The sequence below is a fragment of the Bufo bufo genome, chromosome 9 (genome assembly GCF_905171765.1).
Source record: "Bufo bufo chromosome 9, aBufBuf1.1, whole genome shotgun sequence".
NCBI lineage: Eukaryota > Metazoa > Chordata > Amphibia > Anura > Bufonidae > Bufo > Bufo bufo.
This window is the reverse complement of record NC_053397.1, coordinates 211,456,422-211,473,556: the sequence shown is the minus strand read 5'-3', so window position 1 is coordinate 211,473,556 and position 17,135 is coordinate 211,456,422. Positions and strand designations below refer to the sequence as shown.

The following is a 17,135-nucleotide window of genomic DNA, read 5'->3' as shown; positions in this document are numbered from 1 at the left end:
CCTTTTCGGGTTGAGGATGGAGTCAAGCTCAACTCCCAGTCCTACTGCCAGTTTCTGGAAGACACCTTCTTCAAGCAGTGGTACAGGAAGAAGTCTGCATCCTTCAAGAAAAACATGATTTTCATGCAGGACAATGCTCCATCACACGTGTCCAAGTACTCCACAGCGTGGCTGGCAAGAAAGGGTATAAAAGAAGAAAATCTAATGACATGGCCTCCTTGTTCACCTGATCTGAACCCCATTGGGAACCTGTGGTCCATCATCAAATGTGAGATTTACAAGGAGGGAAAACAGTACACCTCTCTGAACAGTGTCTGGGAGGCTGTGGTTGCTGCTGCACGCAATGTTGATGGTGAACAGATCAAAACACTGACAGAATCCATGGATGGCAGGCTTTTGAGTGTCCTTGCAAAGAAAGGTGGCAATATTGGTCACTGATTTGTTTTTGTTTTGTTTTTGAATGTCAGAAATGTATATTTGTGAATGTTGAGATGTTATATTGGTTTCACTGGTAAAAATAAATAATTGAAATGGGTATATATTTGTTTTTTGTTAAGTTGCCTAATAATTATGCACAGTAATTGTCACCTGCACACACAGATATCCCCCTAAAATAGCTAAAACTAAAAACAAACTAAAAACTACTTCCAAAAATATTCAGCTTTGATATTAATGAGTTTTTTGGGTTCATTGAGAACATGGTTGTTGTTCAATAATAAAATTAATCCTCAAAAATACAACTTGCCTAATAATTCTGCACTCCCTGTAGATCAGGCTCAGCTATTATAAAGATATATATGCCTATAAGCAGATATGCAATTCAGGAGCATGGAAAAGCTAGGTGAAAAATCCATCACCCAGCTTTTCCATGCTCCTGAATGACATATGTATAAATTATACAGTATAATAGGTGAGGTGAGCCAATGCTGATTTACTTACCGCCTATGAGTTGTTTTCTGGGCAGTACACTGAAGGCTGCTGAACGCGACTCACCGCTGGCTGCACCCCTGACTCCACGCAGGAAGAATTTTGAACTTCCCGCGCGCAGCAGCCGTCAAGGTCTTTCACTTTACGGCATGGCCTAGGCCTCAGGGGAGGAGTCTGACGTGACGACGCAGCGCGGCGTGCACAGCTGACCTGTCACCTGACCTGATCTGTCAGCTGTCACTGTCCTGGTGAGTTCTGTAAAGGGCCGGCCTGGGAGATTTCTCCTTGCGCGCCGGCCCTGTCATCATCTGACAGTCGGCACGGTTCGGTCCTACTAAAGGTCCGCGGGGCGGCCGCCAGGCAACCTCAGCAAGGCGGCCTATGCAGGCCTAGCTCCGGTTGGCCAATGCGGGCTGCTGGGCCTATTTTCATGCAGGGGCCTGGAGCTGCAGCTCCATCCGCCCCTACGTTAATCCGGCCCTGTGTACAGCCGTTATTGCGACCTCTGCCAATGGGCAATCGGGATAAGGGAGCAATCACCGTTGACTCTCGCTTCAGAAGCATAGATACAGTAACACAGTTTAGGATGGAAGTAGACCATGCCATGAGTCTACATGACCGTTTAATGACTTGACAGTGAGCAACCCAAAAAGTTAGACAGCAGTATCACTTTTTGAGGTGCGTTAACTGCTTGGATCCTGGGATTTGGATGTCTGGAAGTTATTCTACTTGAATGATAATAAAATAAAACCTTTTTCATTTTTTGGAAGGATTCAGATTGGATCCACCGCTGGTTCCACCTGTCGTACCCCTTTAGCCACCAGATCATTAAGCATGGGAGCCAGCAGTGCTGGATCCTGTTCTGGAGATGGGAGCCTTGGAAGAGAGAGGTTGGACCTCTGTCTTTTACTGCTGTGTTATGAGGAAACCCAGAGGCATAACTTGAAGATCCTTGGATTCTGTGCAAAATCTATAAGAGGCCCCCATCACCTGTGTGCTTTTAATAATACTGGTGTCTTCTTACATAACAGAGGGGTTTTGGGTCCCATCAGGCACATGTTATGACTGCTACGTCTGCGTATAGCTACTCCCCTGAGCAGCCCATAGCACAGACATTGGACAATCTCTGCTGACATAGGCCTGTTCCTCTAAGAGGTAGCAGAGTTTGATCTTGCTTCACCATGGTCGAGGAGCATTGGTAGCACACGTATGCATAGCTGCCGTCGTCCCTTTATACCTATGTAATGTTGGCCAACAAGGAAACATGTAGGTGGAGAACTTATGGTTTTCTCATCCCTAATATTCCGAGTCCCATCCTGATCTTTAGATAATCCTTTTGAATGGGGCTTTGTATGGCCATAATTCCTATTTATGTTGCTTGGAACCAAAAGCTAGAATATGTGAGATGAATGTAACTACTGTATGTCTTAGTAAAACACAAAATAAGGAACATGAGGACACCATAAAGATGTCCATGCACTTTAGATGAATGTCAGCCAAAACTGCTGGTTTTGGCCATACTGGTGTGTATTGAGGATATCCTGACTCTCCCCAGATGGCAGGTGGTTGGAGAAAAAAGGACCGGACATTTTGATATTTAATGCCGATCCTTTGTCTTACTGAAGATAAGCCACCAGAGATGGGTGACATGGAGAACACATGCACACTCGGCCATTCATGTACATGGGCGTTGGGAGGTAAAGCTGTCAAGTGTTCGGCCATCAGCTAAGGTGTATGGTCAACTTTAGATTTTATATGCAGTCTGTGATCAGTGTTTCTATAGCAAGGGGTAGTTAGGGGGTACCTAGATCAGAGAACCTCCATCCATTTGTGAATTAATTGCTCGCCTAACTTTTCTTCCCACAGAAAAAATGTCTTCCTACTGTTAAGTATTTATTGGAATACTGTGGTTGTAGCCATTAAGCGATGGGCCCTGGTTGTAGACCAGTGTACATGATGGCTCTTGCTACACAGCAACATGTGGATGTAGTCATCATCTAGATCTGCCTATAAAGTAGGATTTCATTTTTCCAACAGTTACTCAGGTCAGGGTTTCACTATTACCTCTATTTTATGTCTATTTAGATCTGTACACCGGATCTGGTGGTTTTTCTTGCTTGTGACAATCACAAACTGAAAGAACGACTGCTGAAACGCGCAGAACAACAAGGGCGACCGGATGATAACCTCAAAGCTATTCAGAGGAGGCTAATGAACTTCAAGCAGAACGCAGTCCCGCTGGTCAACTACTTCCAGGAGAAGGGCCTGATCATCACGGTAAGGAGCGAGTAACAGTACAATGTCAGTACCAAGAAGGTGTCGTAAGGTGTATCTCAGCACCGCGGTAATGTAGGCAGGATTTCCACTGCATCCATCCCATAAGGGTTTGAAAAAGAGCCTACATGGGGCCTGTTGTCATCGGCACCTCTACATATCAAGGAAGGGAGATATGGCCTAAGAATCACACAGCCATCCCTCCTCCCTTCTTTCTTGAGATGGAGGGTGGCATCCAATCAAGAGGAAGCCACCCTCCATTTATACCCTAGGTCACCGATATGGGCAGCACGGTGGCTCAGTGGTTAGCACTGGTGCCTTGCAGCGCTGGGGTCCTGTCCGACCAAGGAAAACATCTGCATAGAGTTTGTATGTCTGCGTGGGTCTCCTCTGGGTTCTCCGGTTTTCTCCCACACTCCAAAGACCTACTGATAGGGCACTTAGACTGTGAGCCCCACTGGGGACAGCTTGATGCTAATGTCTGTAAAGCGCTGCGGAATATGTCAGCGCTATATAAGTGCATAGAATAAATAGATATGCTGTACGTGTAACCGAGTAAACGGTGAGTAAGGGACAAATAACTATTAAAGGGGTTTTCCAAGACCCCTGGATAGGTTATCAATGTCTGATTGATGGGCTCCTGTAAGTGCCGCTGCCTCCCTGCAGCGTACCAAATGCATGCATTCATTTCATTGGGGCTGAGCTGCGCCTAGGTCACGTGACGTCATCGGGAAAGCTAAGAGAAGGCTGCGGCGCTTACAAGAGTGCCGGTGCCTTCTCAAAGAGTTAATCGGCAGGGGTCCCGAGTGTCAGGCCCCCACCGATCAGTTACTGATGACCTGTCCAAGAGGATAGGTCATCAGTTAAAAAGTCTCGGAAAAACCCCTTTAATACTTCATTATCAATGTAATTAAAATGAACTTGCAGCCATTCGATTCTTCTTGCCATTAAATGGGATTTTTCCGGGGGGTTATCAGTCGGTCTCCTCTGAGCTCTGCAAATGGAAGCAGATTCATTCTTGTGTAAAACTTTTAATTGCTTTTTTTTTTTTTTCTTCGTGGTGACGACTTTGCAGCTGAGTTCGTTTTCTGTGATTCATTTGTGCGGTATTCTTCCTCGCCATCTGCTATGTGGGGCTGTTGTAAAAATAGAGTCCTGTCCTCCAGACGGGCGGCCGTACAGTGAGCGTATTCTGCTGATTTGGTTTTCTTTTCAGGAGTAAATGATGTGACGCTCATGAATTAGCGATCGGCGCCGTGTTATTAGCGGCTGCCATCATACGGACTATAGTTATAAATTGGCACAGCCCTTGGAATGGTGAATATTCTTCAAATCAGCGATTGTGTCTGAAATGTCCTTACGTTTCGTTACTCAACTCCCGTCTTCCAGGTTATATACAGGAAAAAAAATCAGGAGAGAGTTAATTCTCACCAGGATCAGCCACAGAAATAAGTCCAGCACTTAAAGGGGTATTCTGGTTAAAACAAGTTGTCCCAGGGGTCTTGTGCTCCTATATGAATGGAGTATTGGTTGAGCATGCACAGTACCTCTCCATGTGTCTCTACGGGACGCTGCGCTTGGTTATCTCCATCAGCACCATAGAGACAAGAGGATCGGAAGTGCACATGCTCGACCACTGCTCCATTTATATAGGGGCAAGGGATCCCATTCTCGTGATGGTTAGGGTCCTAGCACCCCTATTGATCTGACAGTTATCCCAATTTCTATCCACATTTCTAGGATCATAAAAAACAATCAGATTTTATTTTTTTTCCCTTTGGAACAGCGCCACTCATTTTGATGTGGCTTTTACAGGTACTGCAGCTCATTCCCATTCCAGTGAGAAGAGTGACGCCGTTTCTGGAAATCAGTCTGTTTTCTTAAATCCTGTTTTAAAACGAAAACCTCTCTGAGTCCATTCACACGTCCGTATGAATGGGGCCACATCTGTTCCGCAATTTTGCGGTACGGGTGAGGACCCATTCATTTCAATGGGGCTGCAAAAGATGCGGACAGCACACCATGTGCTGTCCGCATCCGTGTTTCTGTTCCATAGCCACCGCAAAAATATGGAGCATGTCCTATTCTTGTCTGCAGCCACAGACAAGAATAGGCATTTCTATCACAGGGCACGCCATGTGTGGTCCGCAAATTGTGGAACGCACATGGCCGGTGTCCGTGTTTTGCGGATCCGCAATTTGCAGACCGCAAAACACTTGTGGACGTGTGAATGGACCCTATAGGCTCAGCAGAGCCCTGTGTGTGTACCTTTGTATGGTGGCACATGGAATCCCACATGGCTATACTTGCCAACTCTCCCAGGATGTCCAGGGGGCTCCTAGAAAGAAGAGAGACCTTCCTGAAGAGTTGCTGAATGTCCCAGGCACAGCATGGAGGGCTGATTTCCCCCGATGTACTGTAACTGTATGTGGCGCTGGTATTCAGCTCCAGTGCCCAGAGTACCTTGAGAGGGTCGTGGGCTGGTCAGAATGGAGCGGGCCCTGCTATAAAAGATACATTTTATCTGCATGCTACGCACGCCATAACATTGCGCCTCCCAGAGGCTGACCTTCAAAAGTTGGCAAGTATGCATATGGCATCATTTTCCGAATATTTGCGTTTATATGGACTGCTGTGAGGCCATTTTTACATTTATTTATTCTTTTAATTTCACGAAATTCATACAGATTTTGTTAGAAAAAGGCTAATGGTCTCGTTCACAGATCTGTTAATGGATTTCTCTTTCACTTTCTATTAGTTCCGACTTTTATGGGTTGCAAAGTTGGCAATGAATGCAAAAAAAAAAAAAAACTGTCTGCATCATTTCAGTCAGGAGACGTTTTTTTTACATTACTGCAGGATTTACTAAAAATAAAAAAATGCAATAATGGGGTCCAAGTATAGAATAGACGAAGGAAGAAAGCACTGCTTCTAGGAGGAATACTTCGGTATATACAAAACTAAAGAGGTTGTCCTGGCTTTTACTATTGATGACCTATCCTCAGGGCGGGTCATCAATATCAGATCGGCAGGGGTACAATACCCGGCACCCCCCACGATCAGCTGTATGAGGAGTCGGCGCGCGCAGTGCGCGCAGTGCCGTCTCCCTTCTCTCTTCCTGTTCACCGCTGCTGTCTATGGTCTTTTCCATAGACCAAATACAGCTGATTGGCGGGGGTGCCGGGTGTAGGACCCCTGCCGATCTGATATTGATGACCTATCCTGATGTCATCAATAGTAAAAGCCCGGACAACCCCTTTAATCCTAAGTGTCCGTTCTGGCCTTGCGCCAGACGGAAAACAGGGCGCCAGAAAACTGGACCCTAAAGCCGGACATTTAGCCACCCTATATAGTGGCTGTGCTTGGTATTACAGCTCAGGCCCATTCACTTGAATGAGCTGTGCCTAGGCCATGAGACCTTTGGCCTAAGAAGAGGCCGAAGCTCTTACCGGAGTGCCGCAGCCTCTTCCAACAGCTGATTAGCAGGGGTGCTGTGACTTGGACCCCTGCCCATCTGATTGATGGCTTATCCTAAGTATAGGTCATCATTATTAAACACCTGGACAACCCCTTTAAACTGCTCAGGACTAATCAAAGCTGTGCTCTGATTGGTTGCTATGGGCAACAGAGACAGACTTACTGTTTGCTTTGAGAAATGAGGTGTAGAGCAGGGTCAGAGGGGGTCATAGGAGATCAACCACATGAGTCATGCACCACCCTTTAACCTCCTAACAGTCGCGTTAAAATTGGGAAAAACCCTCCCGAAAAATGTCAAGTTTTTTTTTATGTGTGTCTGCAGTAAATCTTGTTGGCGCACAACTCAAGGGACACTGTTGCATTTTTAGAACAAATGATTTTTTATTACGTTTTTGAAACATTTTCAAATAAAGAATATCAACAAATACAGTACAGGTGTGAGCGTGTTATTCAATACATGGATTCACACGGAGTTACATCGTGGAGTACAAATATCTACTGCATCAACCACAACGTAGGTGTTATTCAGTTTCCATCTGGTGAGTCCAAAGGAAAGGAGGGAAGGAAGCAATAGCCTGCGACCGACGAGGCCCATTACTCTCCTAGCTACGCCTCCCAGGGTACCTAGAGCATTTTATGTGCAGGGAATGGTCACATAAGAAGAGGAAAACCACACCTGCCATATGGCCACAAATTTAGGGTAAGTAGGATTCTTATAGGCTTTCATCTTCTCATAAGCACCAGACCAACTATCTCTTAAAGTTTTGGGACATTAGAAGATTTCCAATATTTGGTTAAGACTAGTTTCGTAGATAGTGGGACATGCGCTATAACATAACGAATAGTGACTGGGTATTCTACCATGTTATGAAAGTCTGGGGTGGGAGAGAATGTTCTTCCTGTAATAGAGGCTAAAAGATCCTGACTGTCCTTCCATAATGGAGTTATCAAGGGGCAAGACCAGAGGATGTGATATAAAGTTCCTCTTCCTCCACAGCCCCGCCAGCACAATTGGGAGATGCCTGGGTACATATGACTTCACCGATCAGGTGTGAGGTACCAACGGAGCCGCTTCATAATGTGTGACACATGTAGATGCCTTGGAGATAAAAGAGAGCAACGAGGACCAGCTAGAGGTTGAAAAATCCCTACCTAATTCTTTTTCCCCAAGCTAAGAATGGGGCAGACTTAACAAACTCCTGTTTAAAACCAAGGATGGAATATACAGGTCTCAATCCTTTAGATGTTAACCCTTTGGTGTTCCAAAGGTCAAGGATGTCCTTACAGGCTGAGACGTAGAAGGGGTCTTCTGTTTGAACCAGATATTTATAGAAGTCTCTATGAGATATTGAGTATTGTCCACATATTGCGGAGAATCGTTTAAGCTGGTAGTTTTTCGAACAAAAGAGTGACAGTGGATACACCTTTTGCAATCCATGAGCTGAGATCTAGGTCCGGTATGAAAAGGCTAAACGTCTCCAGTGGGGCTGCTTTATGGAGCGATATTACTGACGTGGAAGTTCTAGGGTGGAAAGTCTTCCATAATGAAATGGACGTGGAGAGGAAGCTTGGGAGGGTTCCAAAAGAGTGTGATGGGTCAAGAGCTGCAATCAATAAAGCTTTTAAGTTGGTTGTGTTGAGGTGAGAGCAGTCTCTATGTGAGTCCAATGAAGCTGTCCATTCCCTTCCCACCACTCTCTTAGGAAACTCATATGTGTCGCCAGATAATAATCATAAATATTGGGAAGTCCAAGGCCTCCTGCTTTCCTATACTTAGTCAGCATTTTGTGGGCTATAAATACAATATAAATTTGTGGAGAAGTGCATTTATACGGGTAAAGAAGGATTGTGGTAGGGTGATGGGAACAGTTCTAAATTGGTATATAATTTTTGGTAGAGTGAGCATCCGAAAGCTAGCAATGCGGCCTACCCAAGAAAATTGTTTGCTATAAATGAGTAAATCTTTTTCAATCTCTTCCAGGAGAGGGAGGTAGTTAAGTCTACACAGAAGTTTTGTTCTGTTGGAAACCTTTGTGCCCAAATACTGGACACATTCAATCTGCCAGTCCAGTCTAAAACTGCTTTGTAACTGTAAGAGGGTAAGAGGGGGGATGACCGTAGATTGATAGGTAAAGCTTGGGATTTTATTTCATTTGCTTCATAAAAAGAGAGTGCGCCGAATTGTTGGATAATCTGCATAACTGCAGGCAGTGAGAGTGATGGAGAGCTTAAAGGGGTTCTGCAGTTTGTTTAAACTGATGATCTATCCAATGGATAGATCATCAGCATCTGATCGGCGGGGGTTCCGACACCCGGGACCCCCGCCGATCAGCTGTTTGAAAAGGCAGCGGCGCCCCAGCAGCGCCGCGGCCTTCTCACTGTTTACCGCTGGCCCAGTGACGTCACGACTAGTATCAACTGGCCTGGGCGGGGCTAAGCATTATTCAAGTGAACAGAGCTTAGCCGCGCCCAGGCAAGTGATACTAGTCGTGATGTCACTGGGCCAGCGGTAAACAGTGAGAACCTGGAGTGCCGTTGCCTTCTCAAACAGCTGATCGGCGGGGGTCCCGGTTGTCGGACCCTCGCCGATCAGATGCTGATGATCTTTCCAGAGGATAGATCATCAGTTAAAACAAACTGTAGAACCCCTTTAAGGTTAAGATAACATCATCAGCCTAAAGTGATAATTTATGTTCCCTGTCCCCAATTTTTATTCCTTTCACCTGGTCTGAGAGTCGGATGGCTTGTGCTAGAGGTTCAATGGACAGAATAAATATGAGCGGGGACAGAGGGCATCCCTGGTCGAGTTCCATTAGTTATTGTAAATGCGGAAGACAGAGTGTTATTGATATATACTTTAGCTGAGGGGTTACTATACAATGCTTTAATTGCTCCTAAGAAGGGGCCACATATCCCCATGGTCTGTAAGGCTGAAAAGGCAAATGTCCAACTAATGCGGTCAAACGCCTTTTCCGCGTCAAGGGTGACCAATAACTGCTTCAGAGTGCGATTTTTCCAAATAATCAACAATGTTCATAGCTCTTCTTGTATTGCCAAAAATCAGTCTATTTTTAATAAAGCCTGATTGGTCGCAATCTATTAAGGTGGGTAATAGAGGGGCTAAACGGTTTGCTAATATTTCCTCGTATATTTTTATATCCGTGTTTAGTAGCGAAATGGGCCTAAAGTTCTGTGGCGCATCTGGGGATTTTCCAAGTTTGGGAATGGTGACCATAACCACTGAGAGCATTTCCTCTGGGAAAGAGCCTGTTGAGAAACCTTTCTGTAGGGCTTCATGTAAATGGGGCAAGAGAATGTCTTGAAAGGTCTTATAATAACGAAGGGCGCCTGGGGCCTTATGGCTAGGGATAGTTGTGATAATCTTTTGTATCTCTTGATCTTGATCAGTGATGGGGGCACTCAAAATGTCCTTTTGCTCTGTGTTTATAGTTGGAAGACAGAGTTTGGTAAGTATTAATCTCCTCAATAGGATCAGTATGTGGGCCTGTGGATGGGTTTAGGTTATAGAGGGCCGAATAATATTCCGCTATGCCTTGTGGGTCTAAAAATTTTGAGTTATCCTTAGGTGATATGATATAGGGGGTTCTGGCTTTCGTTCTCTGGTATTTTATTCAATGTGCCAGTAATTTACCTACTTTATTATACTGGGAGTAGTATTTAGCCTTTACTTTTTGTAGGTTCTGTTCGTATCTATACAGAAGGCAGTCTTTGAGTTGGAGTCTTAGGTTTTTTAATTGATCCGCATAGAGGGGGGTAATTTTATTTTTGCTTCCTAAATCTCCTATAGAGGTCAATAGCTCTTTAATCTCTAGCTTTTTTCGCCGCATAACCCAATTTAGTGAAAATTCCCCTAATGAAAGCTTTTTGGGCCGCCCACAATGTATTCGGACATGAGACAGAACCTGCATTATGACGGAAAAATTCTTTAAGGGCCTCTTCTAGTTCAGCTTTATATGTCGAGTGTGACATCAAAAAGGTGTTGTTGCGCCATAGCGACCGGTGAGTGGGAGAGTAAGCTTCTTGTAGTGAAATCGTGACTGCTGCATGGTCAAACCACTTAATCAACCCTATTGTAGTCTCCATGACTAAAGGTAAGAGGGGCCTAGATATCAGAAACAAATCTACATGAGAGTAAGATTGATGCAGGAGGAGAAAAAGGAATAATCTCTTTCCTGGGGGTGTTGAATATTCCAAAGCATCAAACAGTTCTTCCGTGCGGGCCCATTTTTGGAGAGAGCGGTGTCCAGCCCTGGGCGGAGTTGAGGAATCTAACTTTGGGTTAGAGATCAGGTTAAAGTCTCCACAGACAATAAGTTGGCCTAGCTTAATTTTGTTAACCCTTTTCATGATTCTGTTCAGGAAACGTATTTGATGGGAATTAGGGGCATATAACACCACAATAGTATATCGAACATTATTGATAGAGCAAATCTGAACGATATATCTACCCGACTCATCAACCATGCTCGATATCGGAATTAACGCCACCGTATCTCCTCTCTGAACGCCAGAAGCACTCCTCTTTGATTTTTAGTGAAGGGAGATTGGATAATAGTAGGGAATTTGGGGTGGTGACCTCTGTGACCATCTTTTGCCAGTAGATGAGTTTCCTGGGCACATATAATATCACAATTGAGATCCAGCACCTCCGACCACAGAAAAGCTCTTTTTTGGGGGTTGTTAGATGCAGGAGATCGGGAAGGGGAGTTTGAGCATCTTCACTGTCATCTTGTGTTTTGTCTTCCTCACAACTTTTTTATTTTTCATAATTTTCCAACAAAATCTGTTTTGTTTTTGCTGTTTCGACGCGTGAAGAAGCAGAGTTTACAGCACAGTGGTCTAGAAAGAGAAAAGCATAATGGCTTCCTTCATGCGGAAAGGCTCAGCGTAGGAGAACAAAGAGAGCACAACTCCAGATGAGGCAATGGATATAAACCTCTTTGTGTCATCTGGTGGATGATTTGAAAGGTGGCTGATCCCAAGTCAAAATAAGAACCTAACATAATTGATCTAATATTTTCTTTTCATTTCCTGACTTAGAAACCTTTGAATAGAAGTTCAGTATTTACTATATGGAGAGGGGTGATAATTCTGCACCTGTTTTGATAAATGATGTCTGTCACCCACTACCATTAAGGGGTTCCAACAATGAAATTATGCATCTACAGAATACCAAAAACTCTTGAGTGCTTGCCCAAATTTACTCATACGGTGTGTGTTAATGAATGATTAAAGGGGTTGTCCCTATCCACCGGAGGATGGGGGTACCAACTTCCCTGAATGGCGCTGGTCAAGCATGCACTGTACTGCTCTATTCATCTTCTATGGGACTTCGAACTATAGACCCCACAGATGCGATCATTTTCCCCTATCCCGTATATAGGGGATTATTTTGTTTGTATCTTGGGATGTTTTTGCCCACCTTAAAGGGGTTTTCCTTTGCATCAACATCCTTTAAAATAACCATTTATGAAGGTCGATGTAAGTTTCTAATTATTGTTCCTATCTTACGTTCTGGGCCGTGGTCACATGATCATGTCCATGCAGATCTTTCTTATTTCCTGTGATGTTATGTCCTTGGGCGGAGCAGTGATGGGGGAGTGTCTATGTAATGAGCAGTGTGGGAGGAGCTATAAACTAGCTGGGTGTTAGGGGCAGTTATAAGGGAGTGTCTATGTAACTAGCAGTGAGGGAGGAGCTATAAACTATCTGGGTGTTGTTAGGGGCAGTGATAGGGGAGTGTCTATGTAACTAGCAGTGAGGGAGGAGCTATAAACTAGTTGGGTGTTGTTAGGGGCAGTGATAGGGGAGTGTCTATGTAACTAGCAGTGAGGGAGGAGCTATAAACTAGCTGGGTGTTGTTAGGGGCAGTGATAGGGGAGTGTCTATGTAACTAGCAGTGAGGGAGGAGCTATAAACTAGCTGGGTGTTGTTAGGGGCAGTGATAGGGGTGTGTCTATGTAACTAGCAGTGAGGGAGGAGCTATAAACTAGCTGGGTGTTGTTAGGGGCAGTGATAGGGGAGTGTCTATGTAACTAGCAAAGAGTGAGGAGCTATAAACTAGCTGGGTGTTGTTAGGGGCAGTGATAGGGGTGTGTCTATGTAACTAGCAGTATGGGAGGAGCTATAAACTAGCTGGGTGTTGTTAGGGGCAGTGATAGGGGAGTGTCTATGTAACTAGCAGTGAGGGAGGAGCTATAAACTAGCTAGAAAGGAGAACTGCATCATGGGTTTGGTTGGAAGTGCAACAGAAAGTGCTACATACAGAATGGAAACAAACCAGAGGGATTGGTTTACATCGTGTGAATCGGTCAGGAGAGTCCAAACTGGGGAAAAAAACATGTGGAAGATGTATATGATGTAAACAACTAAATGACCTGTTAAAAACCATAGTAATCCTGGAAATAACCTTTTAAACTAAAGTGTGTATATACATTTTTTTAATGTAAGGCTAAAATAAAACAAAAAAAAGCAACTTTGCAAATGCCGTCGGTTGTTTGTATATACTGCTCTTATGCAGACCTGTGTCTCCATGGATACAGACTACAAACAAACCCTTTGTAGTCTGATACTGCTGCCATATGTTATTATACTTCCCATTCCTCCTCTCCTTGATAACCTGCAGACAGTAGAAAAGGGAGCAGCAACACCACAGAAAAAAATTAGACAGCAGACACTGTTTTTGCCATACTCCTAATAGATGAAGGTCCAGAAGGGGAGACCCGTCTGTCTCAAAATTTCCTATTTAGATGCATTCTAAGACAACCTATTTAAGCTTGGTTCATTCTGCAGTGACTGTCCGCCTAGGGCACAGAAGCCATTAATGACCCATTTAACTGATGCCAAGATGCAAATTTGAACATTTCAACATTGACATAAGCACACTGCTGAAAGTACATGTTTAGTATGCAAAAAGTATTGTCAGCAACAGAAACTTGTACACAAGCTACGTGGTGCATACTTAATTGCCATCCAGTGGCAGTCTGGGCAGAAATGTCATTAAATATTTTATGTGCTAAAAAGGTTACTTAAGGGAAAATTGCAGGAATAAACTAAATTGCTTCTCGTTATATTGATATAGGATTTCGGGAGCTTTTTTTTTCTAGACCAGTGACTTTACAAGCTATATCGATTAAAAATTGAAGTGTTATTTTCCTAGAAGATACCAAGCTTGAGATTTTTTATTTGTATGAGAAAAAATATATTCATTGCAGAGAAATATTTTCCATAATATTTTCCAGTATTTAATATTAGTAAGTAATATTTTCTAGTATTTTTTTTTGAAAATACACATATAATATGTAATTTTACACCCATGAACAATTGGGGAGCTTAGAAACTACTCAAATAGAATTTTAATATCATTATCTGTTACGCAGATTTATTTTGGGAGCAGCCTTCTTCAAAGTTCTTGACTCTTTTTCTTCATGGCTCTTTTGTTAGTTTTATCTTGCTTAAGATTTAATTCTCAGTCCCAAAATGTTTAAAAATTTTGGAGAATTATCTTCAGAAGTTTTGTGCCATCTGCACAAAAGAGCATTAATATGTCATCTTACACACATGAATGCTTAGGGAGCTTAGGACTTGTTCAAGTAGAAAATCCTTATTATCATTAGATGTTACTCAACATATGAATGATGTTTGATCTGATACACTTGAGGAACCTAATTCATGGTCCTGTAAGAGCAGTATGTTCTTTTTGGAATCAATTCTTTGAAATCCCAGACCCTTCTTCATCAATTTTTTTTTGTTGGTTTTATTCATTTGGGCACAGACAAAGCACTATGGGAAAACATGGTGGGGGACATCTATTAATAATGGTGTAATTTGCACCCAAAAAATACTAACATAACAAATCAAAAGTGGCGATTTATTTCACCTCATATATCAAAAGGCGCACACCACTTAAAATGTGACTTTTTAAAATATAAACTTGATTATCCGCCTATTCCTCTTGATTTGTGACATTTTAATGCAAAAATGTGACTTTTTTTAAACCGAAATGCGCCATTTCAGCCAACCCTGCCAGACCACACTTGCAACTTTTGAAGCCTATTTGCGACATTTCCACTTTTAAATTGCGAGTTTTGTCTGAGACTCTGAACTTTTTTTTGTTTTTGAATGTCGTTTTACTGACAAAACCCTGTCGTTTAGCTCATTTGTATTAGATACAAATAAATGCATCCTATTTTAATACTTACCTATCACTTGTTCCCACGACAAGTTGGTTTTCTTTTCATATACAGTACAGACCAAAAGTTTGGACACACCTTCTCATTCAAAGAGTTTTCTTTATTTTCATGACTATGAAAATTGTAGATTCACACTGAAGGCATCAAAACTATGAATTAACACATGTGGAATTATATACATAACAAACAAGTGTGAAACAACAGAAAATATGTCATATTCTAGGTTCTTCAAAGTAGCCACCTTTTGCTTTGATTACTGCTTTGCACACTCTTGGCATTCTCTTGATGAGTTCAAGAGGTAGTCCCCTGAAATGGTTTTCACTTCACAGGTGTGCCCTGTCAGGTTTAATAAGTGGGATTTCTTGCCTTATAAATGAGGTTGGGACCATCAGTTGCGTTGAGGAGAAGTCAGGTGGATACACAGCTGATAGTCCTACTGAATAGACTGTTAGAATTTGTATTATGGCAAGAAAAAAGCAGCTAAGTAAAGAAAAACGAGTGGCCATCATTACTTTAAGAAATGAAGGTCAGTCAGTCAGCCGAAAAATTGGGAAAACTTTGAAAGTAAGGGCTATTTGACCATGAAGGAGAGTGATGGGGTGCTGCGCCAGATGACCTGGCCTCCACAGTCACCGGACCTGAACCCAATCGAGATGGTTTGGGGTGAGCTGGACCGCAGAGTGAAGGCAAAAGGGCCAACAAGTGCTAAGCATCTCTGCGAACTCCTTCAAGACTGTTGGAAGACCATTTCAGGGGACTACCTCTTGAAGCTCATCAAGAGAATGCCAAGAGTGTGCAAAGCAGTAATCAAGGCAAAAGGTGGCTACTTTGAAGAACCTAGAATATGACATATTTTCAGTTGTTTCACACTTGTTTGTTATGTATATAATTCCACATGTGTTAGGCCTCTTTCACACTTGCGTTGTCCGGATCCGGCGTGTACTCCACTTGCCGGAATTACACTCCGGATCCGGAAAAACGCAAGTGTACTGAAAGCATTTGAAGACGGAACCGTCTTCAAAATGCTTTCAGTGTTACTATGGCACCCAGGACGCTATGAAAGTCCTGGTTGCCATAGTAGGAGTGGGGAGCGGGGGAGCGGTATACTTACAGTCCGTGCGGCTCCCGGGGCGCTCCAGAATGACGTCAGAGCGCCCCATGCGCATGGATGACGTGTCCAATGCGATCACGTGATCCATGCGCTTGGGGCGCCCTGACGTCACTCTGGAGCGCCCCGGGAGCCGCACGGACGGTAAGTATGCTGCTCCCCCGCTCCCCGCTACACTTTACCATGGCTGCCAGGACTTTAGCATCCCGGCAGCCATGGTAACCATTCAGAAAAAGCTAAATGTCGGCTCCGGCAATGCGCCGAAACGACGTTTAGCTTAAGGCCGGATCCGGATCAATGCCTTTCAATGGGCATTAATTCCGGATCCGGCCTTGTGGCAAGTCTTCAGGATTTTTGGCCGGAGCAAAAAGCGCAGCATGCTGCGGTATTTTCTCCGGCCAAAAAACGTTCCGTACCGGAACTGAAGACATCCTGATGCATCCTGAACGGATTTCACTCCATTCAGAATGCATGGGGATAATCCTGATCAGGATTCTTCCGGCATAGAGCCCCGACGACGGAACTCTATGCCGGAAGAAAAGAACGCAGGTGTGAAAGAGCCCTTAATTCATAGTTTGGATGCCTTCATAGTCATGAAAATAAAGAAAACTCTTTGAATGAGAAGGTGTGTCCAAACTTTTGGTCTGTACTGTTTGCGACTTTTTGACAAAAATTTGCATCTTTATGCCATAAATGCGACTTTTTACACAAACCACCACCAAATTGTCCGCAACAATTTGAGCCATTTCTGTCGATGAGAGAATGAAAAATATGCACCCACTGTGACATTTAGAACTAATTTCTGGTGTGATACATTCTTTATAGTGAAAATTCTGGAGAAAGCATTTGATATATTTGGAGTAAATCAAGATGTCATTCTTTATGGTGCATTTTACGCCATAATTCTGCTGCAACGTGCTTAGTAAATGTCCCCCGGTAAGTATTGCCTTAACTTTAACCTTTTAACAAGTTCTCAAGTTTCCTTTTATAGCATAACCTTGCGATAGGAGGAATTTTAATAATGAGAGTATATAAGTAAATTGCAAGTAGTGGACTTCCCACATCTACTAGTTGAGTGGAATATTTTAAAAGTTGAACTTCAGTTACTTTTTCCAACTTTATGTGCTTGTAATGTG

The 17,135-nt window shown here is 43.4% G+C and overlaps 1 protein-coding gene across 2 annotated transcripts in view; it reads left to right on the top strand.

The window, feature by feature from the left end:
• AK5 (adenylate kinase 5) overlaps window positions 1-17,135 on the top strand; it is a 246,563-nt gene that overhangs the window by 74,729 nt on the left and 154,699 nt on the right. For both annotated transcript variants that reach the window (XM_040406789.1, XM_040406790.1), the window contains exon 6: window positions 3,013-3,204. In XM_040406789.1, the coding sequence (XP_040262723.1) occupies window positions 3,013-3,204 (192 nt within the window). The remainder of the gene's footprint in view (window positions 1-3,012; window positions 3,205-17,135) is intronic.